Source organism: Equus przewalskii, chromosome 15, assembly GCF_037783145.1.
Source record: "Equus przewalskii isolate Varuska chromosome 15, EquPr2, whole genome shotgun sequence".
Taxonomy (NCBI): Eukaryota; Metazoa; Chordata; class Mammalia; order Perissodactyla; family Equidae; genus Equus; species Equus przewalskii.
The window spans coordinates 795,582-823,175 of NC_091845.1; the positions used below are offsets into that span (position 1 = coordinate 795,582).

At 46.0% G+C, this 27,594-nt stretch overlaps 1 protein-coding gene across 5 annotated transcripts in view; it reads left to right on the forward strand.

The window, feature by feature from the left end:
• Positions 1–27,594, forward strand: part of CHCHD6 (coiled-coil-helix-coiled-coil-helix domain containing 6) — a 248,950-nt gene that overhangs the window by 16,381 nt on the left and 204,975 nt on the right. For all 5 annotated transcript variants that reach the window (XR_011527305.1, XR_011527306.1, XR_011527304.1 and 2 more), the window contains exons 2-4: positions 12,906–13,011; positions 17,438–17,507; positions 19,359–19,503. Coding sequence is in view for 2 of the 5 variants with exons in the window: in XM_070576441.1 (XP_070432542.1) it covers positions 12,906–13,011; positions 17,438–17,507; positions 19,359–19,503 (321 nt within the window). In the remaining 3 variants the exon portion in view is untranslated. The remainder of the gene's footprint in view (positions 1–12,905; positions 13,012–17,437; positions 17,508–19,358; positions 19,504–27,594) is intronic.

Genomic DNA, 27,594 nt, shown 5'->3' on the forward strand with positions numbered 1-27,594 from the left:
ACAAATAATAACTAAGGAGAAAACTAAGAAATCCAGCATAAAAAAACTATCTAACCAAATTGGTAGTCCGAAATACATGGGACAAGAAACAAAGGAAATGCAGGAGAACCGGAAAATGAGTGATAAAATTGCAGCATTAAGCCCTCATATATCAATAATCACTCTAAATTTAAATGGATTGAACTCTCCAATAAATAGACACAGAGTGGTGAGATGGATCAAAGAACAAGACCCAACAATAGGCTGCCTCCAGGAAACACATCTCAGCTCCAACAATAAACACAGGCTCAGAGTGAAGGGTTGGAAGATGATACTCCAAGCTAATGGCAAAGAAAAGACAGCAGGTGTTGCCATACTTATAGCAGACAGAGTAGACTTCAAGATAAGACAGGCAAAAGAGAGACAGAGAGGGGCAGTATATCATGATCAAAGGGACACTCCACCAAGAAGACATAAGAAAATTATCCTTTTGAGAGAACAAAATTTGAATTTTGTACCAGCTTACTTTTAATATTAAAACTTATTCACTTAATTAACTTCACTTTAATTGTAGCCAACTTGACTATGTCCAAAATTCTTTTTTCAGAATTCTTCTTTCACAAACCTTCTGTAGCTTGCTTTTTGCATTCAGAATTTGTCCCATGCCTACTTCTCTTTCTTCCCTCCTAGGACTTTAGGACAAATTTATCTTTCTTAACAAACAAAAATATTTCTATTCTTTATACCTTCTTTACTGAAAACATGTATCTTACTTTCCTTGAATACAAATATATTTTCCTTATTTTTAGTAGTTTTTATCCTACATATTGTTATTTTTTTGTCTCTGTGTGAGGAAGGTTGTTGCTGAGCTAATATCTGTGCAAGTCTTCCTCCGTTTTATGTGGGATGCCACCAGAGCATGGCTTGACGAACAGTGCTAGGTCTGCACCTGGGATCTGAACCTGTGAACCTTTGGCCACCGAAGTGGATTGTGCAAACTTAACCACTTCGCCACCAGACCAGCCCCAATATATATTAATTTTTAATCCTTAATTTTTAAGTAAAAACTAAGCAATTTTAAACTGTCTTTTACATTAGCATTCTGTGGCTTGACAAATTTATAAGTATGTCATAATTTCTAGAAACATATTACTTTATAGTACAGTCTTTTAACAAAACACATGTTTTTCAATAGACCCAAACACTTTTTAGTTTTTCTGTAATAAGACAAAGTAGGTAAACTTAGACATGTTTGGCAATTAATGTTTCAGTATTTTATCTTATTTGGAAGTTATCTAGATACTCAATGAATTTTTATTATTTAAAGTAACCTAGCAAAACTTCAGTTACCAAAGAGATTTTGGAAGTTATTTTAAGTACACATGTCATAAAGTATAATTATTGTTAAAAGTTTATTTATCTCACTTACATCTAAATCATTTGTTCCCAGCAATTATGTTTAGATTACCCATGAAAACTTCATGAAACGTTAGACAAAATTAGGTGTCATTCTAAGTTTTTATTTTGCTGTCAAATTTGTAGCTGGGATAACATGAGAGTATTTCATTATAACTCAAAGGACATGCCTATTTTATCAAACAAAAAACTTAAGCTTTCATTTACCAAAGATTTTATATCATGTTAACTTGAAAGACATTGAGGTTAGTTTCTATTATATTTAGAAATAATTTATGTAAGCACTGGCTTTAAGCCGATTAATTAGAGCTCTTAATTTTGGCCATACCATCCTGAGGTGAAATATCACATATAGATAACATACATATAGACACACATACACAAAGACTCCACAGCTGTTGTTTTAAAATTTTAGGACAATGGTGAATGGTATCGCACCTTTAAAAGTCTGCACAAAGCATTTAATGAAGACCCTCTTTCTAAGGGTACAATTCAACCCCCGACCAATTTACCTTGGAGGGGGGAGCCCCCATTATCTTCTTTATTAGCACCTGATACTAGCCTCCAGCCTTTATTTCATATGGTGTGGGCTCAGGCAACTCTATTGATTCCCTTTAGCATGTTTAGTTAATATTGTTTGAAAGGGAGATATATGTGCTGTCTTATAATCAGGCAGAGAAAACGTTCCCAGTGAGACACATTGTTTTCCCCCACAATACAATGTATAATACAGTCAGGCAAAAGAGATGTAATCACTTCACATAAAGCCTGTAAATATATCAGATTTTCTAAAAAATTTCATCTGAATTTCATCAACTCTTATCCCTCTAATCGTAGTTTCCGTCAGGACTTTATCAGCAGGTCTTGGTCTCATCATATTGGAAAGGGAAGCATTCCCAGTGAGACATTTTAAAAATATACTCAGGCAAAGTGGATATAACCTCTTTATATAACACTAGCTGCAACATTCCAGACTGTATCATCTAATCAATACTCGTATTTTTACATTTTCTCAATTTAGGTATAGACTGAGTCAGGGTCTTAAGGCTAGTCATTATTTTTTTGTATTTCTTTCTTAATTTGGCATTTTCATAGATATCAATAAAACAATTATGATGAGAGCTCTCAAATATTTTTTTTTTTTTCAATTTAGAAGTTTTTCCAATTTAAATTATCCATTATCTGGCCACATTGACAAGTAGGATCTTAACAGTGACTCAAACCAGTAAGCTTCACCATGGATGCAAGAGTCATCCCCAAAAGAGATCCAGAAAGTTCACTCCCCAAAACAGTCTAAGCACAGTGAAGGCCTTCGTTACCCAGCAGAGTGAACAAGCCACGAAGGTTGAAATGGCCCCTAATAGCAGTTGGGACCCCTTATGACAAACTCCCCTGAGAGCTGACACAGCCAAACAAAGAGAGCACATCTCGGAACCCCAGTCTGTTCAACTGGCCACCAGGATGCGTGCTGGTACATGCATCCTCTGGATGGCAGAGACCCGAAAGGTCACAAAGCCAAGCTCACAAGACATAGACCAAGACGAAAAAAACCTCATCTTTCATGCACACTAACAGCTTAGTTAAGCCTTGGGTCTCTTGAAGCCAAATTAATACCTCGGAAGGAGGTGCTGTGGGGTTGGGGAATGTATGTGGTTTCACAGGGTACCTCATTGTTGCATAGACATTTTCTTGAAGTTGGCGGAGGACCTGTGTCATCTACCCCATTTCATGACCCAACTTATCCTATCATGGGAGTCTTCTTGAGGTGGCGAGCGCCCTCATGGCTTTTAACTGCTTGACCCATGCCCACCAAGTCTGTGGCTTTTTTAGGCTTCAAAGATGCCTTTAGTAACAGCTTTCACTTCATGCGCATATTCCCAGACAACAGGCTTATAGAGATGCCTGTGTTTTGCCCTATGGCTTTTCCTTTTTATGACAAATGACAAAAAAAAAGACAGTAAAGGAAAAATATGACCATCTGTGGGAAAAGGATCTTAACCAATGAGTACTCAAACCACATTTCCTAGAGTTGCTGAGTCCAAGAAGCTAGCTTCACCAATATTTTCTCCTGCTAATCTAAATTTAGAAAAGGAAAAAATCCTCACTACTCTCGCTTCCATTGGACTCTGCAGGCAAAGATCCAGGAGACTGACTTGGTAAGAACTCTTACCTCCTGCTGGCTCTTGTCAAGGGTCCAGGATTTCTTAGCTGCGAGCAGCGTCCAGCCAGTGAAGTTAACCTGTCCAAGTCACCTAACCATAGGTGAGGAAGATAATTCCTCTACCCTCTAGGTCCTTCCGGCTGGTCTACGAATTAAGTGACATGAAACAGAATAACAGGAGAAAATCAAACAAAGCTTTATAACATGTATACCTGGGAGAGACCTGGGAAAGCTGAGCAACTCACCAGAATAGCCAAAGCTGCCGCCTTAAGTATCATCTTCAGCTAAAGACAAAGGAGGATGTTGGGGGTAGTGGTTTGGGACTTCAAAGGGGAAGAAGGTCAAAGTATCTTTCAGAGCCTTTTGTTCTTAAAAATAATCAAGCCAAAGAGACACATTTGGGGTGGCCAATTCCGATCTCCTACACTGGCATGTGGAGGATGCTCAATGGACTTTAGGGCACAGTTGTTTTTAGGATGTTTTTATCACTATCTTCAAATAGGAGCCCGTCGTCACGCCTAGGTTTGAGTTCCTCTGCTGCAGCCTGAGATTTCTTGCCCCCTTCTGGAATGTGGTGACCTTGTATCTTCTTTCTAGTCTGCCCCTCGGCACTCTGCCATGGATTCCATAATTTCTTTCTCCAGATGCAAACTCTTGCAGCTTCCTGTGTAGTCTTATTTGCCTGTAAGCAGAGCTGCTTGGGTGGACTTACAATGCTGAACACACGCTTACAGAGTAGTTCTTGGCTCAGTGGTGATACCTTGTTCTCCAGCAAGCCAGGCTTGGGCCTTGCTGTGGTCTTTCTCATCTATTCCTTTAAGACTTTTTCTTCCTGCAAACGCATCTTATTTTTAAGTGCCAACTGTTCACAATTCCTCATGAATCCTTAACCTTTCAGGCTTTTTCCGAGCCTCCACATACAAGCATACTCTTCCTCTTTTTATAGTATAAATGAGATTGTACCATTCTGTACCTTGCTTCTTTCACCTGCCCTGCGCATCCAGCCAGACGCCAGGTCTTCACTCATTTTGCTTCCTTGGTGTCTTTTGCATCCGTTCTCTTCCTTCACTTGTACAGCAATTAGATCTCAGTCCTCTTATTCCTGATGTACCCTGTTTCAGCAGCAACCCTGCCTCCAGCCCTCCTGGACCTCAGCCCCTCTTCCTGCTTTGCCAGACTGCTGCATGCGAAGAGAAGATCCTGTTCAAATCCCTGCTCAGAAACCACCAGCAGCAACCCGTTGACAGCAGAATAAATTGCAGCCTCCTTGCCTTGTCATTCAAGCCCTCACTGGGTGGAACCCACCAGCCCTCTGGCCACATCTTATTTTCCTCACAGACCTGTGTTGTGTCAGGCTGAAGCTCGGGCTTCTCTGAGTGCTGTCTCCTCTGTGCCTTTCTCATGCCCTTCTCTCTGGAATGCACCCCTCAACTCCCACCCCTTCTCTGCAGTCATCCCTTCAGGCTCGGCTCAGGCCATCTCCCTTCCAGCTGGAGCCCAGGGCTCCATTACCAGAACTCCTGGGCACGTTAGATGAGCTGCTTGTCAGCTTAGCGCCTGTGTTCGAGTTTGCCTTAGTCACCCCTTCTGACCATAACTTTGAGTTAAAGTTCTCGGCTGTTACAGCTTGACATGCTTCATTGCACTAGTGCAGTGTTAGGGACCCAGGCCTTTGATAAATATTTACTTAGTTCATGTATTCAACAAATATTTGGGCATCTCCAGTGTGCTGGGCACTTTCAGGCACTGAGGATACAGTGAGAGCAAATAGAAATCTCTCCTCCTGTGGAGCTTATACTCTGGTGGAGGCGATGGTCAGTGCGTGATCCAGTGTGTGTGATGTCAGGTGGGAAACAAGGGCAGAAAAATGAAGCAGAAGGAGGGAGGGAAAGAGTGATGGCAAGATCATGGCTGCAGGCAGGGTTGTCAGGGAAATGTGGGATGTCATCTTTGTGGCCGAGCCTACTTGTGACTGGACCAGTGTTCCCTGGTTTCTCTCAGCAATCCTGACTGTGCCTTTCATCACTTCAGCTCCTGCAGTCAGTTGTCCCTCTCAGGGACCCTCCTGCCTGCAAGTGCTGCTTAGCAAGTACTCTCTCCTTGCTGTTGTCCTCGTGGTAACCGTCCTTCTGCCGTGCAGCAGACCGGCGTGGGCCTGAGGAGTCAGGCAGCCTGCTGGGCAGCCAGGCATGCACCCTAGGAGCTTCATGGCCTGCAGCAAGTGCTTTACCCTCTCTGTGCTATGGTTTCCGCAACTGGAAAGCAGGTGTTGCATTGTGAGAATTAGTGAGGTGGTCCGTCCCTCGTGAGTGCTGAAGTCATGTTAACTAGATTAGTAAGGTGTTACAACTTGTAGTTCTCGTGGCTCTCATCTCCTTTATACTGGTCAGTGGGACACCGCTCACTCCTCTCATCACTTCCATTCAGAGACGGGTAGCACCTACCTGCGTTTTTCAAAACAGTACCCTTTGCCCAGAGCCTTCAGTCATGGGCTGGCCATATGACTTACTCAGACCTGTATGGCTTAATAAAGAAAACTCTAGTCTCTCTTGAGGAATTTGGCTCTAAATTCATAGCTGCTTTTGGGTGAGGGAAGCGTTTTAATTGCAGTCATGGAGTGGGATCCTTAGGGAGTGGGGTCTGGGTTCCTAGAGGCATTTTTTAGGGTGCAAGTGGTGAGCTCTCTATGTGTGTGTGACCTCAATTGAGGCCTGACTTTGGCTGTCTGCGGCCTGCCCACTCTTGGCTGTGGTGCTTGTGGGTGAGGGCTGTGGGCTGGAGTGGGGAGGAGGAGAGAGTCTCTTCTTGGGCTCCATGTTGTCAGTGGAGACTTATGGAGGTGCCAGCCAAGTGTGCCATGGTGGTGGCGGGGAAAGGCCACTTCCCTTAGAGTCCCCATGTTACTCAGGTGAGGGCAGGTCCAGGTTTGAGCCAAAGGATGTCAGAGCTGGAGGGCTCTTTAAAAAGAATCTGTCCAATTTAAAAATTTTGTGCAGATTGTGGAAGAGGAGGGAGGAGCCCTGCTCATCTTCTCCATTATATCGTCACGAAGTTGCTTGTAGAACACTTACAAAGTGCTCAGTTTATAGTACGTGGCGAATGTTAACTATTGTTATTATTGATTAGTTCATGTACTTTTACATAGCCAGTATGTACCTGGTATGGATTATAATTAATACTTTGTGTAGTGCTTTGCAGTTTCACATAATAGCTAATATGGATTGTTTTTACTTTGTGCCAACTGCTTTATGCAGATGCCTCATTTAATCCTCAGGGCAGTCCTACAGTCTGTACCGCTAATTATTTCCATCTCACAGATGAGGAACCTGACATAGAGATAAGAAGTCCCTTGCCCAGGGTCACAGTGCTAGTAAGCAGCTTTGTTGAGATTCAAACCCAGGCCTATCTGACCCCAAAGCACTTAATTCCTGAGCTGTATTGCAGCCAGTCCAGCCTTGAGGGGCCCCCATTTCATAGGTGAGGGATGAGAAACTCAAGAGAAGCTAAAGAACTGGGTCAAGGCCACACAGCTAGAGCATAGGTAGCACTCCTCCTTCCCTGCACTGCTCTGGATTTGGCCCTCCATCCCCTGACCACACAGGGCCGTATCTGGCCAGCTCCGAGGGCACAGTGACCAGTGGACCTCTGGCACTGAGTTCCCAGCCCCATCTGGCTCTGGAGCCCTCCATTCTGGTTCTGTTGGTACAGGGAGCACTGCCCAGATGGTGTTTATTCTCACATGACTAGTGTGTGTGTATGTATATTTGTTGATTAAAAATATTACTTGCTGTTATTTTGTAGCAACATTAAAAAATATTACAAATCTCCTCCTGCCAACAAGAAGCTTGCCAATGTTTTCCTTAACCCGTTGCTCACCAAGGGATATGGTTCAGAAGACGCCGCCTGGGCTGGGATAGGCAATCAGAGCCTGTGACTCACCTGTGTAGAACCCTCTTGCAGCTTTCCTTGCCTTTGGGTCAAATTGGGGCTTCTTACCTTGGCCTGCCAGGGCTTGTGGTCTTGCGTTTGCCTGCCTCTCTGGCCTGTCATCTGGTCCCATCCTCCTTCTCACACACTGGCCTTCTGTCAGGCCCTTGGACAGACCAGCCTCAGTTCTCAGAGACTCTGCACTTATCCTCTCCTCTGCTTGGACCTAGATTGTTTTCTCCTGATTCTCAAGACAAATGTGGTTGCGGCCTCCTCATTCGGGGTGAGAGTCTTAACATCATGTCATCCCCTCTAGGAGGTCTTCCCCAATGCCGTGGCTTCCTGCACCACCCCACAAGCTCCCATCGCTGCAATATCGTACTTAATTCTTTCCTAGCACTTATCACTAACATACTTCACTGAGTTTAAGACACACGCTTTAACATCTCTGAAATAGAGATGTCATATAAGAGGGGAAATGTTCATTTCATTAGTGTTTCTTCAGGCTGTAGAAAGACAATGGTGTGATTTACAACTGATGGTGCCTTGGATTGGATGAAATAGGATATGTGAAATTGTTTACTTCTTTTTTTGTCTCTCAGTTCCCATTAGAATGTAAGCTTTGTGAAAGCAGGGACCTTTCACTGTTGTTTCTTTGCTGTTTGTTTCACCCACTGTTTCTGGAACATTGCTCTCACAGTGGGTGCTTAATACACAAATACTTGATGATGGAAGATGGATCATAGTTGCAGCGCCCTTGGCCACGGGGCCCCACTGCTAGGGCCTCTTCTCTATGGACGTCGGTGAATGCTCTTCCTGGTCACATGGCCCTTGTCCACAGTGTGGGTTGGGATGCTACCAGCTGTGGCTGCCTCTTTCATGCACATCACACGTCATTGGTGCCTCACTGACACCCATATGGATTCTCGGACCACTCAGTGCTTTCCTTCCTCCAGACACGTGCTCCGTGCCCCCAGTCCCTCAGAGGACTGGTGCATTCTCAAAGTCCACTTGGAGAGAGGGTGAGGCCGGGGGCGGTGCCCTGTCGTGTGCTGGTAAATGTTTAACAACTGGCTCTCCTCCTAAGAAAGGGCCCTGATTTGTGGTGTTTGCCGATTTCTGTGGTTTTTCAAACCAAGTCTCTGGTATATGTATATATTTGATCTTTAACTTACACTATGCTGTGGAACACTTATCGTAGTCAGTTTTTTTTTTTTAAAGATTTTTTTATTATTTCCTTTTTCTCCCCAAAGCCCCCTGGTACATAGTTGTATATTCTTCGTTGTGGGTCCTTCTGCTTGTGGTATGTGGGATGCTGCCTCAGCGTGGTTCGATGAGCAGTGTCATGTCCGCACCCAGGATTCGAACTGACGAAACACTGGGCCACCTGCAGCGGAGTGCGCGAACTTAACCACTCGGCCACGGGGCCAGCCCCCCGTAGTCAGTTGTTTTTGAATTTAGAAGAATAATCAGGCCTTAAAAAAAATGGCCATGGCCACTTTCAAGCTGCTGTGATGAAGTCAACCAGCTTGCAAAATTCCTGAAAATTTAAAAATCAGTACTTCCAGCTGGTTCCAGTATACTGGTGGGATTCCAAATCTTATTTCCATGCAAATTCACTCTTGAGTGCCAGCCCCGTGTCCCCACTGGAGAACATTCCACCTCACCCTTGCTGTTGCCTTACAGCCAACCAGGTGTCCCACCTTGACCCTCTGTGTGGCTGATGTGAGCAAGAAATGGCCACTTGGCCGCGCTGTAAAGCTTACTCTCCATTTCTAATGCGTTGATTGATTGGCGTCTTAGTGGCTATGGCTGTAAAGCAGGAGTGAGCCTGCACACTCTGAGGGGCTCTTTCCGGTTTATAATCTGGGATTTATATCTACAGTCAAGCTAATTTACTACTCTCTTGAAATAGTCTCTCTTTTCTTGATTTCCCTTTTTCTGTCATTCTCACTCAACTCCTTCCACTAACTTGAGATCAAAACCCCTTTTTCTTCTTTAACCCTGTGCTCTCCTCTGTTCCTTGCTGCCAAAGGAGCGCCAGACAAAGCCTTTGGTTGCCATCACTGTTGCTGCTGCACGCCCTTGTCACTTCATGACCAAAGGCACACTCCCCACTCCAGTGTGCTCCTTATAACACTGCCACTTCATCCTTTAAAAGCACTGCTCATGTTTTTTCCTGGCTCAGAAACTTTCAGCAATGCCCCACAGTTGTTGGAGCCCTTCTGTCTGGTTTCGAAGCTTCTTTCAGTACCAGCTTCGTCCAAGGCCACCTTTACAACCCACACCTTCCCCAATGGACTTAGGGCTCCAGGCACACTGGTCCCTGACTGTCTGTCTGTGCCACTTTCCCCATGCCCTGACCTGCACGGTGCGAGATACCCCCCACTCCCCTCAACACACTATAGCTTCTGCCTTCAGGACCCCATACCTGCGCACGTTCCTTGGGATAGCTTGCTTTTGCTGAGTGACATCTTGTCTGACTGCTCACTTTTGTCTTTGCTTCTCCCTCTCTCTTTTTATTTGTAACAGCTTTATTGGGATATGATTCACACACCATACAATTCACCCATTTAAAGTGTACCATTCAATGTTATTTAGCATATTCACAGATTTGTGCCACCATCACCACAATCATTTTTAGAACGTTTTCATCACCCCCCCTAAAAAAAACCACTTACCCTTTAGCTGTGAGTCCCCAGTCACCCCATTCTTCCAAGCCCAACGCAACCACTAATCTACTTTTTGTCTCTAGAGATTTGCCTGGTCTAGATGTTTCAAATAAGTGCAATCATATGATATGTGGCCTTTTGTATCTGGCTTAATTCACTTAGCATAATGGTTTCAGGTTCATCCATTTTGTAGCATGCATTAGTATTTCATTCCTTTTTATAGTCAAATAATATTCCCTTATATAGATATACCACATTTTACTTATCCATTCATCATTTGGGTTGTTTCCACTTTTTGGCTATTATGAATAATTCTGATATGAACATTCATGTACAAATTTTTGTGTAGACATATATTTTCCTTTCTCTTGAGTAGATACCTAGGAGTGGAATTGCTGGATCAAATGGTAACTCTGTGTTCAACCTTTTGAGGAACTTCCGGACTGTTTTCCACAGTGGCTGCTCTATTTTATATTGCCGTCAGCAATGTATAAGCGTTCTGATTTCTCCACATCCTTGCCAACAATTGCTATTATCTGATTTTTTTATTGTAGCCATCCTAGTGGGTGTGTGGTAGTATCTCATTGTGGTTTGAATTTGCATTCTCTAATGACTAATGATATTGAGCATCTTTTTATTTGCTTATTGGACATTTATATATCTTCTTTGGGGAAATATCTATTCAGATCCTTTGCCCATTTTTTAATTGGGTTACTTTTCTTTGTATTATTGAGTTGTGGGAATTCTTTATATATTCTAGATACATATCCCTTGTCAGATATATGATTTGCAAATATTTTCTCCCATTCTGTGGGTTGTCTTTTCACTTGCTTGATTATGTCCTTTGATACACAAAACTTTTTAATTTCAGTGAAGTCCATCATATCTGTTTTTTATTTGATTGCTTATGTTTTTGGTGTCATAACTACAAATCCATTGCCAAAGCCAAGGTTATGAAGATTTACCCCTATATTTTCTTTTACGAGTTTTATTGTTTTAGCCCCTACATTTAGGTCTCTGACCCATTTTGAGTTAGTTTTTGTGCAGTGTGAGGTAGGTGTCCAGCTTCATTCTTTGGCATGTGGAAATTCAGTAGTACCAGCACCATTTGTTGAAGAGATTATTCTTTCCCCATTAAATTGTCTTGGCACCTTTATCAATCAGTTGACCATGATGTATGAGTTTATTTCTGGATTCCAAATTCTCTTGTACTACTGTCTATGCTCAGTCTTCTCTCGTCCTATATCATTAATTAACTCTTTGATTTGTATCTATATTAGATACTAAAGGGACTCAATCTTTAGTTGTGAAAAAAATCTTCATGATAAAAAATTAGAACACAGAAGTGCCCAAAGTGAAAGTCCTGCCCCAGCTACTCCTGTGCCCACTTGCAGGACATAACATGTGAGTGTTTTGTCTGTAGCCTTGCAGACTTTCACCTCTGAACAGATACCTATATTTGTTTACATGCATATATGTGAAAATTCAAGTGCACATTCACATTTGTCAATGTATATGTGTATATGTTGACCTATTTATATTTGTATGTCTGCATTTTTATAATTGTGTACCTCTTTTTACAAAATTGAGATATAGAAAGTGTTCTATAACTTTAAAAATTCAGTAGTGTGTCCCATACATTCTCCTATGACAATTATATGTGTCTTACCGGATTGTTTCTTAATGGTCCCATAATATTTCATAGAAGGAATGCACCCTCATTTCTGTAACCAGTTTCCTATTGTTGCATATTTATGTTGTTTCCTTTGTTGTTTGCTATTCCAATGCTGCTGTGTACATGTGGGAGCACTTTTCTCAGCTGGATACCTGGAAGTGGAGTTGCTGATTATGGCTTTTGTCTTAAAGTCGTTTTTACGATTTCCCGTTGACTGTGCTTTATGGTGCCTTGCACATATGAAGCAGTTAATCAGTATTTACTGAAGTGAACTCCTAAGGGTTTCCATTCTAGATTTATCCCTAGCTTTCTGTCTCATTTTGGTAAGCTGTTTTGATACCCTCATGCCTATTTCACTTCCTCTAAAGTGAATGGAAGTTTTGGTTATTTAGTCTTCTCTGGGGGAACTGAGGTGAAAAGAGTTGGTCAGCATGATAATTGTCTGTTATATGTGTGGCATGGCAGGTATATGGAAATGAGTGAGAGGGAGCCCCAACCCTCAAGGTATTCACAGACCATTAGGATGAGGCAGATGGGATGTGTGATACTTCCCTAAGAGGCACACGTGTGCTATAATGTGAGCATAAAGGAAGGGGAGAAATGATACTTGACTTGGGTGCTACCAAGAAAGGTCTCCTGGAGAAGGAGACATTGAGATGCCCTTAAAGGAAGGGCAAGAGTTGGATAGGTGGAGATGTCCCAGGGTTGGGGGTGCCACTGGTGGTTATCAGCAGAGGACTGCAGCATAATGGATTCAGAGGAGGTGAGAAAAGTGAGAACTCAGGTTACACTGTGTGTAGGGTGTGTGTAGGGGGCAGTAGGAGATGAAGCCAGACAGCCAGGAGGCGACATGCTGTGGTCGTCTGGAATCCAGCCGGGTTTGGCACTAATCTGGTAGGCACTGGGCCACTATGAGGGGTTTTTGAGTAGAATTTTATTATTGGAGTTGGTCTTGAGGAAGCAATGTGCACAGTCAATCTGGGGCATGGATAAAGGGGAGTCTTCATTTCCAGAGGTTTCTGTGATATAACTTTTTCCCTGTCCCTCTTTTCCCATCCCTCAATTCTTCCCTTAGCTGTCTGAAAATGTGGTTAACCGAATGAAGGGTTCCAGCCAGCCTTCCAAAGCGGGGCAGCCAACTCCCCCTTCTCCATCTGGCACCTCTGAAGGCCCGGAGAAAGGTATGGGCTGCAGCGATTCTCTGGAGAGTGAGAGCGATGCGAAAGCAATGGCAGATGACGTTCCTGGCAGAACATATTTGACAGCTAATGTGGCTCCCATTTGTTTCTGGGTGATGTAAGCAACTCCTTTCTGATAAGTCCTTCCAGGACAGTGTGGCTTCCTGTGCATGACGACGCTGTCCGGTACAATGAAGCAGCACAGTAGTCAGAGCTTCTGTGATTGGGGCCAAACTGTCTTCCCTCACTGTTTCAGTTTCTCTATATGTAAAATATGAGGCAAAAGGGCTTGGTTTGACAACTCAGGTAAGAAGTTGCTTTTAAGGATCTGTAAGAAAAGCGTAACCATTACTGTTTGGTATGGTCCAAAGAATGATAGAGATTTGGGTGATTTGGAACAAGTTAGGGGGAATTGAGTCAATGACTTTGGCATCAACCTCAGCAAGTCTAACCTAGCCCTCACATCGAGTGATCCTGGCCTGGCTTCTGGGAGGGCCCGCCATCCTGTGCCTCCCAGGAATTCCTCTTCCTATGCCCAAGCTGGCCTCAAAGCTGATTTGTTCCCTACCCTATTGTGCCCATCACAAATGAAGAAATTTGTGCTTTTTCCCAAATAACTACTTTCAGCAAACACAAAGGAACAAACAAGTTTAAGAAAGAGGAATATAAGGTACAAAAACATTAAGATATTACAAACTAAAGACGTCCTTGGGGCAACTGCTGCTCTACTCAATAACTAACTTGTTTACTCAATAACTAACTAGGTCTTGTCTATCTTCTGTAACTTGATAGATATTTTTTCATTGATTGGCTAGAGGAGCTGTGCCCCGGCAGAGGGTTGACTCTGCCTTCCGGTGGATAACCATCCACGGGGTCACTCATCTCGTCCGTGGCCTCGCATTAGAATTGTCTTTTATGTTAATCTTGTTGATGCAAATAATCCATAATCAGTCTATAAATCAAAATTGGGGTGAGTTTATTATGAGCCAGATCTGAGGACTAGCCCGGGGCCTTCCTTCCTAAAGGAAGGAAGGGCACCAAAGAAATGGGGTGCATAGAGTGGTTATATACCGTCTTGGAACAAAGAGCATATATCACATATGACAGGAATGTCCCTTTTGCAGCAGTCACAAGATTGCTTTGCTAGCACAGCAGGTCAGTGGTGGTCACAAGGTGAGCACAGCAGGTCCGTAATTAATCCTTAGTTCCCAGGAAGAGGTGCTTATCCTTAAAGAAATGCCGTTATGGGGGGAAGCTACATCCCTGTCTTTAAGGGCATCATTCTTGTCTTTGGGACACAGTAAATGTTTAAAGCAGATGGACAATGTGTGCTCAATAGGCCACGTCAGTCCCTTTTGGAAAAACAAGATCAGGTCGAATTAGTTTTAACCCAAATGGCTTCCTCATATACTCCACCATACCCCTTTGCTTTTTATTTATTTATCAATCTTCACTATTAGGTTATAAGACTGTAGAAGGCAGGGGCTATGTCCTGTCCTCTCAGCGTTTACTGAGTGCTAGCCAGGGATTAGGATGTGTGTCTCATGCTGGGTCACAGCGATAGCCAGACGGGGCACCTCTCTTAGGGTATGCGCAGCTCTAGTTAAGGAGCCAGATGTATAAGCCTGGAGGTTACATCTGTCATGGGATGATGCAACACTGGGAGCATGCCCAAGGTCCAGGGTAGCACGGAGGAGACAGTGACTCCTTATGTTAGGGAGGGGCTTCAAGGGAGATGACGTTTGAACTGGATTTCGAAAGATAGAGCAGTGGTAAATGGGCAGTTCAGGCATGGTGAACAGCTCGGGCAGAGGCCCAGAGACATGGCACAGGCTGGCCTGTTTGGGGACCTAGAAGTGGTTTGTTACCTCTGGTGTACAAATGCAAGGAAAAGGGAGGTGCTGGGGTGGTGCTCAGGGCCACATCATAGAGACCTCGGCACAGTGGCCGGAGAGCTCCGGCTTCATCCTCACGGCCAGGGGTGCCGGCCAGCCCTTCTGACACTTGTCCCCGTGTATTATCTGCCTCAGGGCTTCCTGAGCATTAGAGCACATCAGTACCTGGATCTGGACCCACCCTGGGATTTTCTTTTTTTTTTTTGAGGAAGATAAGCCCTGAGCTAACATCTGCCAATCCTCCTCTTTTTTCTGAGGAAGACTGGCCCTGAGCTAACATCCATGCCTGTCTTCCTCTACTTTATATGTGGGATGCCTACCACAGCATAGGTTTTTTTGCCAAGCAGCGCCATGTCCACGCTGGGATCCAAACTGGCGAACCCTGGGCCGCCGAAGCAGAACGTGCGCACTTAACCGCTGAGCCACTGGGCCGGCCCCACCTGGGATTGTTTTGAATATCTAACAGTGAGGGGACTGAGTGAGATTCTTAAAACCCACACCAGGTGCCCTCTTCCTTTATCAAAAAGGCTAGTCCCCATGACGTCTCCAGCTGACTGAAGAGAGGGGTCTAATTTAGCCCAATGCACTTTACTAAACTGGATTAACTGGCGAGAGGGAGAAAGTGATGAAAAAAGCAAAAATTGCCAAAATATATCATGCACACATCACTTTCAGCTTTGGAAGATAGAAGAAGCATTTGTTTCAGTTTTGGTAAGTTTCAGCAGTTTAAGAAGCAAGAATAGTGGTTCATTTGTCATTTGGTTTTACTTTAATAAAGTATTTTGCTGTTTAAATGGGTGTGAGTTTTGAGTTTCCAAATGCTGAGGAACAGTCAGCATAAATGCCTGTCTTGAAGTTGACTAATTTTAAGATATTTTTACTTTTAAAATTAGAGTTTGCTTTTATTTTAGTGATGGAAGAAGATCAGAAAAGGAAGTTAAAATTAGATCCTTATGTCATACCATACCTCAAAATAAATGTCAGAGGAAATAAAAAATTTCAATGTAAGAATTGAAGCCATAAAAGTACAGTAACAGTCCATAAAGATGCAGTAACGTAGAAGTACAGGAAGTGGACTTTCTAAGCCCGACAGCAAGTGAAGAAACCCTAACGTAAGAAACCAAGTGGGAAATGTAACTATAAGAAATAGAGACAATTTAGAAAAAATAAATGCAAAGTGAATGATAAGCCAGGGAGCTAACAACGACAGAGCGTGAGTGGTCTCAGCGTGTGGGAGTTCCTCAGGCTGTCGGACCGTGCAGGGGCGCTGTGCGCCAGCGTCCGAAACCTGTGCGCAGACTCTCCGCCTGGCTAGCGATGAAAGACACACGTAATAAATCCTAGCCTTACCGAGGGGGCAGCCACACGGCTCAGATGTGGGAGGTGGGAGTGTGGATCTGTGCCCCATGCTCTCCAATGGGTAGGTGTGTTATTTTTGTACTTAGAAAAAAGGACAATTGTATAAAAGACAAAAATAAATACAATGAATTATACCTCCGTAAAGCTGTTGTAAGTCAATAACTAAGAACAGGGAGCATTAATGTCAAAATAAGAAGTGGGCACAGTATCCCATTTTCATTCCCAGTCGAGCACCTGGCGTGTTACTAAGGAGCACACAGGCATGCTTCTGTGAGAGGTGCTCTGCAAGTGCGAATCACAGGGTGAGTACGTTTGGAGTGACTCCCTGAGGGCTGAGTGCTCAGCCTCTGAGTAGAATTGCAGATGCTCACATGTTCTTTCACAAAGCCTGTTCTTCTGCAATGTTTTGTGCAGTCCTAGTTCTAAAGCTGCTGCTTTAGAAACCTATGTTGGAGGTATAGGACATTTGGCCAAGGGCACGGGGAAGTGTTGAGCTTGCCTGGAAGATGGTTTGGGAAAGGTGAAGCCTGAGGAGAGGGGGAATAACAAAACTTTCAGTGTCACCAAGTGGTGGAGAGAGTAGAGTAAATTGGATTTGCTCAGAAATCCCCAAGTTCATGGGCATCAGAAGGTAGACCTCCTGTAACAACTTAAACAGCCCAATAATACTGGAGGTGATGCAGGTTAAATGATACATAAAATATCACTAATATGGAGTGTTTGCCACATTCAGGGTTAGAAATCTGTAGAATGGGGTAATAAGGGCAACAAGGTCTAAGGTCCTCCCCTCTGCCGTGCTAAAACCCAGACCCCGGAGGCTGTCCTTCCAGCGTGAAGCAGAACAGTGGTTCCCTCAGCCATCCCTGGCTGTGTTTAGGAGATGACCAAGATTCCAAGTACCTGTGGAGTGAGTAGGGATGGATTTGGACGCTGCACTCAAGTGGCTGTGCCAGCTGCCGGCCCAGCGCAGTCAGCTGCCCTGGTGCAGAATGAGGGAGCACAGGGGCCTTCGGGCCATCCCGCTCTGGAGTGGCTGGATCGGGATGTGTTCTGTGTCTGTCCATGGGGCATGTCCGTCCATGGGCTGCACTCCTGAGCCCCTTTCCTGGATGACCACCATGCCTTCCTTGATCCTGAGGTGCTGCTACAGCCCTTTTCTTCTTATCCCTTTGCAGATGCCAAACCGCCCAGGTCAGAGCACAGTGGTGGCCGGCCCGCAGGGGTAGACGAGGATGTCCTCAAGAGGTAAGCCTGGGTGCCCACTCACGTCTGGCTCCGCGCTCCAGCTGAATGCTCCTCCCTCACCTTGTACCTTCTCTTGCCTGGAGGCCCGAGGGTGTGTCTTATGTCTTGTGTTGTCTTCGAGTACAATCCTGTGGTATAGGTGGCTCTGGTCCTGGATAAAGATGAAGAAGCACCAAAAGGGGCATGGGGGAGTTGACTGCTAATGTTTTTAAAAATTCACTTTAAAAAGCTAGGACTAAGTAGCTGAGTGGCTGGCCCTTCTTTGCTTGTGTATGCACGCAAGCATATTTTTAGAGATATGAAGAAGACAAAGGAGCCCTCACAATTCTAACCACATTTGCCTAGATGTACTGGCTCCAGGAGGTTGGTAACTTCCCTTCAGCACAGGGCACAACCCTGGAGTGCTGGCCACACCTCTGAGACTGGGAGCTGCTTCCCCTCCCCTGATGCTGTGGAACAGTGGCTAAGGCACAGAGACCCTCAGAGTGCAGGTTCGCACCCTGATTCTGTGACCTACTAGTTATGTGACCCTGGAAAATCACCACATCTCTCTAGGCCTCTGAGAAGGGCGTATCTGGAGTACCTCTTTAATTGTCTGGATTAATGCCTATAATGCACTTAAGCACAGTGCCTGGCAAACAGTTCTCAGTGAGCGCTGACTGTAGTTGTTACTGATCGACTTCTTTAGCACCCTTGAGGATGCTGGCCTCTGTGACAAAGGACCCAGTGAGCTAGCTCAGGGGCTGCGTGTCAGCCAGAGTTGGATTGCTCCCTCCAGTGGGTCAGCCATGCCGGATCTGTTCCATCATCATGGATTAAGACCCACATTCTAATAATTTCCCCTCTCTAATCCTAAGAGGCCTCTCCAAAAATAACTAACCTAAACCTTCTTTTTTGTACTTTTAGACATTTAAAAAATTTTCAAGTAATACATACTAATGAAAGACTTAGGAAATATATCAAATGAACAAAATCACTCATAGATTCATCACTTCAAGATAACCTGTTACTATTTTGGAGTATTTCTTTCTAAGGTCTTCTTTCCCCTACTTTAGGATTATTTTTTCAAAGTCGTATATAATTTTATATCTTGCTATTTTCACTTAGTCTTATAATTATTTTCCATTTGTTACAGCCGCTTTATAAACATTCTTTTGGCTAAAAGTATTGTTTATCTTTTGTTTATCAATTGATTGTTTATCAATGTTTTGATTCAACCTATAGACAAATCTAAGAACCTATTGTCCAATGACAATGTAATATACCATTGCTTGATTGTGTTGTATGTCCTTTAACTTGACCTTGTTGTTGGACATTGAAGTGGTTTGCATTTTTTACACTATAATAAATAATACTTCTAACAGCATCTCATCGCTAATAACTTCTTTCTCTCTTCAGGATTATTTTAGTAGGCGGAATGCCCAGAAATAGGTCGAAGGGTAGGAACACATTCAGGATGTGAAGAGTTAAATGTTCAAAACCAAGGGCTGCTACAATCTAAAACCTTCAAGCTCTCGTGTGGAGGCAGAGAAGTGGGGCTTCCCATGCTGCCTATGTACTCCGAAGGAGTGGCTAGCACGGGATTGAACCCCTACCCCGAGACTCTCATTTGGCATACGGCTGTCTGACCTGGTGGTCAGGCCTCCTTTGTTTGTAATCTGTATTGTCCTGGCTGAGAAAGTGTCACTGTATCCTCTTGCCTTGGGTCCTGTCACTGATGCCTAACCCTCTCCAGCTGGCCTCAGATCTCCATCCCCAGCCAGCTGAAGTGAGTGTGCACACCTTTGCTTGGCTACCTTCTGCCAGTCGTGACATCTGCATCTGCTTCTCTCCATCTCTCTTCTGCCACAGGTATAAACAGGAGCAGACCATGGTCCAGGATGAGCTGCTCCAGGTGGCCACGAGGGAAAGAGAGGCAGCCACCCAGCACCAGCGTGTGTCCCTGCAGCGAGGGGAGGGCAGCGTTGACCAGGACAAGTGGAGGTCAGACCAGCTGGTGAGTGCGCATCTTCCTGAGCTGGTCTTTTGTGCGGAGCAGCACTGGGAAGCAGAGATCTGGCCCTGGAAGCTGATGTGTCTGAAGCCGGGGCTTGGCCTCACCTCTGTGGAAAGGATGTCTTTCTAGGCAACAGAAGCTTGAGTTCTAGCCCTGGCTCTCTTATGGATTTGCTTTGCTGCCCCTGACCTGTGTTTTCAGTCTCTGGGGCCTCAGGTTTCAGGGTAAGGGCTGGATCATTCACCGGTCTGGTCCCACTCTGTGTTGGTATGTGTGCAGGAGATGGTGAAGGGATAGGACTAGGGGCTTGTGGCCATGTAATAAGCGAGATGGAGAGTGTAACTTTTAGTGGGGCACCCTAGGTGCAAATCCCAGCTCCCTACTTTTCAGCTTGGGCACATCCTCCCGTACCTGTGAGCCCTCCTCGAAGATCATGATGGTCCCACACAGGACTGCCCAGGGAATTAGAGGAGACAATAACTGTCCAGGGTTTAGCATGTGCCTGGCAGATCATGAAGGTGTGCTATTATTGCTGTTATTGTTATTGATACATTTAATTGATGGGAGGCTGTTAGGACTCTCTCTGCTGTAAGTGAGGCTTTACTTCACAATAGAGAAGTCTAGAAGTGCCCCAGGGTTGACTTGTTGAGCGGCGCATTGGCGTCATCATGGACTAGCTTCTTCTCCTTCCACTCTGCGTCCTCAGCATGCCAGGGCATCCTCAGGCCAGCTGTCCTGACAGGTAAACAATGGCTGCTACTGCCCCCCAGGACTCATATAGACAGGACAACACTTGGCAGAAGAAGAGAGGCTGTGATGGCTCTGTCAGCAAGGAGAACTTTCCCAGAAGCCCCAGGTGAAGTCCTCTTATGTCCCATTGGCCTGACTCACAGCAGGTGGCCATGGCTGAGCCAGTCCTCAGTGGAGACAGCAGGGGGGCTCCACCAACTGGAGCTAGGGCTCTTTTCGAGTCATGTTTCAGGGGAGGGGGGCACCCAGACAGAATTAGGACTGTCAGGAAGAGATAGTTCTCCCAATTCCAGTGTGTGTGGCTTTCCCCGACTCATCTAAGGAATTCTCTGATACCAGCTGAGTGTCCTACAATTGAATTCAATTCTGACACTGTCTACCTGGAGATAGCCTCAGATTCCACAGGTTGAGGGCTCCGTCCTACAAGACTGTCCCCTATCCGTCCTACCCCCACCCCTACTTCAGACACCAATTGAAGTCCTGTGCTTCGGACCAACTGGCTGGAAATCGGAAGTTCCCACAGCCCCTCACTGGGTTCCATTAATGTGCTGGAGTGGCCCACAGGACTCAGAGGAACATATCTGTTACTAGATTACTGGTTTATTATGAAAGGACATAACTCAGGAACAGCTGGTGGAAGAGATGCACAGGGCAAGGTCTGGGGAAGGGGCGCGGAGCCTCCATGTCCTCTGCAGGAGCTGTCCTCTCCCCAGATCGCCACGTGCTCACCAACCTGCAAGCTCTTGGAACCCCATTTTTATGGATTTTTATGGAGGCTTCATTACACAGCACGACTGACTAAATCATTGGCCAGTGGTGACTGATCCGACCTCCAGCCCCTCTCCCCTCCCTGGAGGTCAGGTGGTGGGACTGAAAGTTCAACCCTCCAATCATGTGTTTGGTTCCCCTGGCAACCAGCCTGTATCCCCAGGTGCTTTCCAAAAGTCACCTCATTGATGTAACAAAGAGACACCTTTATCTCTCTCATCACTTAGGAAATTCCAAGGGTTTTAGGAGCTCTGTGCCAGAGACAGGGGAAGACCAAATATTTAGTTCTTAATGTAAATCATATGATGACAAGGAAGGTGTGGGGAAGGGACTGTAGCTGTGGCAGCATCCACTGTCTGCTTCAGAAGCCCTGGGCTGGGAGACCAGGAGCAGCACCCCCCTGCTTCAGGTGGGGGGCCTGGTGCATGCTGTCCTCCCCAAAAGGAAGTTGGAGAGATGTGAGATCACCACTTGGGACTGTGCCCGCCCCGGAGGGGAAGGCCTCTGCACAGGTGTTCAGACTGCGGAAGGCATAGAAATGCTGGTTGAACCAGGCCCTCTGGGAGATACAGACAATGCAGGATCCTCACCCCTGGGAAATTTTCAGTCTAGTGAGGAAGACAGACTTCAAACAACAACTCAGAAAAAGGCCAAATCAGTTACGGTAAGTGTGAAATGGAGGTAAAGGTAATATGTGTGGGAATGCAAAGGCAGTGGGGTCAACTGCTGGTGGGAGAGATGCATTTGACCTGGCCTTGAGCGATGTGAGCCCCCAGGCCCAGGGAGCCTCTGGGCTGAGCCAGGTAGGTGTCAAGGAGGTGACGGGACACAGTGAGAGAAGAGGTGATCGAGGTGTGAAGCTAGATTATAGGAGGTCTTGGACTCCTTGAGGAGTTAACCCACAAAGTATCCCACAGCAAGCCTGAAACTGTGGAGGATTCCAAGAATTCATGAGGATGGGAATGACGTGATCTGTGATGTGGTTTTAGAATCCTGGTGAAGACTCAGTCGATGCAGAGAAACTGGGGTGAGCACACCCCAGCTTTTAGAGGCGCTTGCAGATAGTCTCTGAGGGGCAGGTTGTTGCTTCTCTGTCGGCAGCCTGACATCCAAGTCGAAAGGACTCTCGTCCTGGAGGTGAAGGCTTAATCAGTACAGCATGAGCAAAAAAGTTGGCCCGCTGGGACAGTCACCCAGCACGGAACAGAGCAGCCTACAGGTGTGGATCTCTGCATTCTCACCTGGAATGTGTTAATTACAGTGAAAGAGAAGTCGCAGCTTCCCTTTTTCCACCTGTAAAGGAGAAGGCTGGGCCCCTCCTCAGGCCTGTCCCTGGAGGAGCACCTTTATAGGTGGGAAGGAACGTAAATGACCTTCAGGACAGGTGTGTGGGCTTCTTAAAGAAAGGGTGACTTTAGAATAAAGAAGATACATCTTGATTTTTTCCCCCAAATCTCTGGATGAATAAATGCCGTTCTCAACCAGAGTTCCTATGGAATAGCGAAGCAAGTGGCTCCCTTCAGTTTGAAAATGTCTATTACCTACTTTTGTGGGTGTTCCCGTCGTTTGACTCTTTCTCCACGCAGTTGGTGCCCTCGGTTTCCTTTTGGGAACTTACCTGTTTCCTGTTGAGTCTCATCTCAGTGGGAGTGCAATTCCAATGCCCAACGTCCTTTATGGAAGCTACGTCCCTTCTCTCCCCTGCCCTGGTACAGGCAGGGTCTGGCACAGGGCCTGAGGGCAGCTGGTCAGACCCTCTCTCCAGGGACTTTCAGTTTGGAATGAGCGAGGAGGCCAGGGTGGGATTATTCATCGCAGCTGAGGCCTGCTGGTCAGCACAGTCATCCTGAGAGGTTGTTTTACTGTCTCCTACCCCTGCGGGCTGCCATTGGTTTCTGACTGGTCCTTCTGCCTTCCTGAGGATTGGATCATCCGCTGATAACCTGCCGCCAAATCTCTTTTGCTTGAGGTAACCGAAGTTGGTTTCTGTTGCTTGGTGTTACAGCAGAATGCGGAGTCATAGGAGCTTGGTTTTGAAGGCTTACAACCGCTTTCAGTACTCAGTGAGAACAGAGGAGGGGAGCTAGTACCCGGCCCTGTTCTATAAGTCGGCGGGGACATGCGGCACTCACCTAGATGCTGGGTGATGCCGTGGCCATTACTTCCATTTAGGTTGGTGTGGTTGGTAGATGCTTTTAGTGAAGACAATTTCAAAACTGTACTTTGGAAGATTTAAATAAGAGGAGAAGGATGGAGAGAAGAACCTGCACAGAAGCCTAGAGAATTTTCCTTTCTCAAGCGGCCTTCCACATGCAAGGATTGAAGGAGCCTGCTGGACAGAGCACGTAAGGCCCTAGTGTCTGGATCACAGCACGTGCTCCTAGCCACAGGGCCAGGCTGGACCCCAAGGCAGACCTGGCATGGACGCTGGCCAAATGAGCTGGCTGCCCACCTCTCCTTGGTGCCACCTTTGACCAGTGCCTCGAGCCCCGCACCCTTGACCCTGAGCCTCGCCTGGAGGATTTTTCTTTCAAGTGTGCTGACTGCAGTTTGACATTTAATATGCTCTTCCGTTCTCTCTCTTTGCATCTGACTTTTACAATATTGATTTTTTAATCCTCTTATGCATGAGGGAATGATTCAGCTCATTATTGGGAAAAGTTCATAAAACTAATGACAGGGAAAGGTAATAATTTTTAAAACCTTCTGATGACAAAAGTGTTACTATTTTCCATCTAGTGCAGCAGGGATGAACTGTTTCTGCGTGTTTCTGCATGCCCCCTGTCCCTTGCAGACTGGTGGAACCCAGTTATTGCTGGGGTGAAGGCGCTGTCGGTGGAGCCTGTGTGAGGAGCGCTTCCCTCGGAGTCGGGGGGGTGCAGTTTGGAGACCAGATCAACGTTTTCGAGAGAAATAAGGAGAAACAGAGTGGTTTCCAGGGCTTAGGCTTCTTATGGGCGGAGCTTTAACAATCCAGGGATGGAGTAATAAAGGCCTGGCAGAAGCTTTGCTCTAGGGGAGAATGAGATTTATGACCTTGCCTGTTGGAATCCTGACACATATTGTTAGGTATGTGAGATTGCAGTACACCTGATAGAAAGTAAAAACTTTCGTTTCTTTTCTCTTTTGGTGAGGAATTCTTTTATTATTATATATATATATATATATATATATATATATATTTTTTTTTTTTTTTTTTTTTTTTTTTTTTTTTTTTTCCTGTGTGCCTGTTGTATGTTGGGCACTGGGTTAGTTTCTTCACAAGTGGAAGTAAATAAGATACAGCTCCTGTCCTTGAGAAGATCTGTTCGTTGGGAGAGTTAAATATTCTCAGAAGTGACCATACAGTGTTACAGTATCATACCCAAGGGACAGGAAGGTACTAGAGGAGGAAGGAGGGGACAACAATGGCCTCTTCCTGGTAGGGTGGGAAAGTCTTGTAAGAGGAAGTGACGTGTGAGCTGGATCTTGAAGACTGGAGAGAAGTTTGCCAGGTGAAGAAGAGTGAGAAGGGTGTTGCAGATGGAGGACACTGCGGGAACAAAGGCCGAGGTTGGGGGAACACAAGCCATTTGGCTGGCATCTAGGGGAGTGGCGGGTGTGGCAGGCAGGAGAGGTCAGTTTAGATGTGGGCCTGGAATGAAATTCTGGAGGTCTGATGGGGACTTACGGGGGAAGGTTTTCTTAATCCTCAGAAGAGACACACGGAAGGGAGGGCCTCTCCTACTAAACGGTGAACACTGGGAAGAGTCCTAAATGGCAGATGAAGAGCTGGGACCAAATCCTTCCACTGGACAGAGGGCGGGAAGGGAGTGCTTCTCTGCCTGCATGTGCCTGACTCGCCTCTGGTCTCGCACAGGAAGAGTGGCTGTCCTGCTCCGCTCGCCAGTGTGCAGGGGCACTTTGATCTACAGCCGTGTGTCACGTAGCAGTGTTTTGGTCAAGAACAGACCATGTGTGCGATAGCTGTCCCATAGGATCAGTACCAGAGAGCCTAGGTGTGTAGTAGGCTGTCCTGTCTAGGTTTGTGCACGTGCACTGTGATGTTCACAGAGCTACAGAATTTCTCAGAATGCATCCCTGTCATTAAGCGATGCATGACTGTATTGTTGCATTCTTTTCATTGTTCAGACGCTCTCAGAAGCTGCCACCTTAGCTGTATAAACTCTGTAGTCAGGATTTTAAGAAAATTTTGGATTTAAGAGTTTTGACTTGCAGTTTTCTGAATCATGAGTGAGATGGCAGGTTTATTTTGGTTTTACTACAGCTGGAGCCTTTTTCCTAATCCCCCCGCCTGTGTGTTCAAGGCTTGTTCCTCAGATCCTTAGCTCCTCGAGGAGAGGAGCTGTGCTGTGATCATTTTGGTCTTCTCTGTGACTCTCAGGGGCGCACAGTGGACAGGTATGGAATGGCAGGTCTCGGGCCGACGGGGTGTGGGGTGGCGCCTCCTGCTGTGGAGGCTTCTGTACGGCGGCCCTCGCTGGGCTCCTTGAGGCCTCCGTGCCGTGCCCGGATCAGCCTTCCCGAGAGTGAGTGGCAACTCGCAGGCCTGACCTTTTCAAACAAGAAAGAGATCAACGCAAAACCAAACACACTTTTAGTGTAAGGATATCTTGGAGTCAACTAGAAAGAAGTTTGTCTGACTGCTAGTCAGAGACTTATGGAGTTTGGGTTTAACTTGCATGGAACAAGGCAGAGAGTGGGGCTTTGGAGACTCAACCCTGGGTCAGGGAGTACTCTACCTGATGTGCCGCTGAGGAGGCCCAGTACCTGGGGCAGCTGTGTGGCGTGGCTGTTTGTGTCAGAACATTGGTGGCTTGCGGCCTCTGGTGGTCTTGTCCTTATGCCTCCTCCAATTTGAGCTGCAGATGGAGAGCTTGAATTCCTGTGGAGAGCTCTCTGATTGCACCTAGATGGCTGGTAAAAGGCATAATCTGGAGAAAAACATGAAAGCATGACATCCATAGTCTCTTTTTTTGCTTGCTTAAGTCTTGCTGGGTTTTTTCCTAGATTAGACCAGAGGTTGACAACCTTTCTCTATAAAGAGCCAGACAGTTAATATTTTAGGCTTTGCAGGCCACGTATGGTCTCTGTCACATATTCCTTCTTGTTGTTTTTACAGCTCTAAAAAATATAAAAACCGTTTTGAGCGCAGAGGCCATACCAAAAGACGCTATGGGTTGGATTTGACTGCGGGGCTGTAGTTTGCTGACCCCCGGACTAGACAGTGCAGCTCCAGAAATTTTAATTTTTTAAGTGTCTCTGAGTAACCAGATGTCCAAGAAGCTGGGGGACAGGGGCGTTGATGGTGGTGCTGGTGCCTTGGTGCTCGTTGTGCCTGCGAGCTTACTGCGTGGTGGCGTCTCATGGCCTGTCTTCTCATCTGTAGAATGAGGATCGTTCTGGAGACAGCCTGGGGGGCTCTTGGGACAGAGTCATGAACTTTCATTTTAACTTGTGATTCTTTTTACATTGGGCGTTTTTTATAGTTTCCATTTCTTTGCTGAAGTTCCCTGTCATTGACACATGCTGTCCACCTTTTCCTGTGGATCCTCTAAACTTGTCATAGTTATTCTGAAGTCTCTCTCTGGTCACTCCAGCATCTGGGTGGTCTCTGAGTTTGGTTCCATGTCTGTCTCCCTCTTGGTAATGGGTCCCCTTGTCCTGGAGCTGGATGTGCCTTATAACTTGGTTGATGCTGCGCATCACATGCAGAAGAAAGGAGAGACAGGAAAATAGCGTTACGCCTGGAAACAGCCACTCCTTCTTGTGACAAGTTATTTCTGTGGGGGGCTGAGGAAATCTATTTGAGCAAGGGGTGGGCTCTCTTGCTGCTTTGGCTTCAGACTCTCTGAGAGTGGGACCAAGACCTCCTGTTGAGCACAGCTTAGGGTCTGGGCGCTGCAGGGTTTGTCTGTGCCCTCTTGCTTTCGCATCAGACTTTTTGGAGGCCCTGCTTCTCTGTGTCCCAGGGTGCTTCCTTGCGCCTCCTCCAGCTGCAGGCTGCTGCTGCGTGGTTGCGTGGTGGTCAGCGCAGGGCCTGTGGTACCATGGGGCTTCTCCGGCTCCTGCCTGCTCTCAGCAGGCCCTGTGCACCTGCCTCGAGGGGGTGCGTGGAGGGTGTCTCATTCAGTTCTGCCCGACCCCCAAGTCTTTTAAACAGTATAGTTAAGGAAGAAGATTCTCATAACCAGTACCAAAATAATTTCAGTCTTCCTTTTTTTTAAGATTTTATTTTTTTCCTTTTTCTCCCCAAAGCCCCCCCAGTACATAGTTGTATGTTCTTCGCTGTGGGTCCCTCTAGTTGCAGCATGTGGGACGCCGCCTCAGCGTGGCTCGACGAGCAGTGTCATGTCCGCGCCCAGGATTCGAACCAACGAAACACTGGGCCGCCTGCAGCGGAGCGCACAAACCCAACCAGTCGGCCACGGGGCCAGCCCCCAGTCTTCCTTTTTATTGTCATTACTTTGAAGCACCTTTCACACCCCAAGGAAAATGAAAAGGGCAGAGTACTATGCCTGCGCTTGCTCCCTCTCTGAATGTCCAGGCCCATCTGGCTACTGACGTATAGGG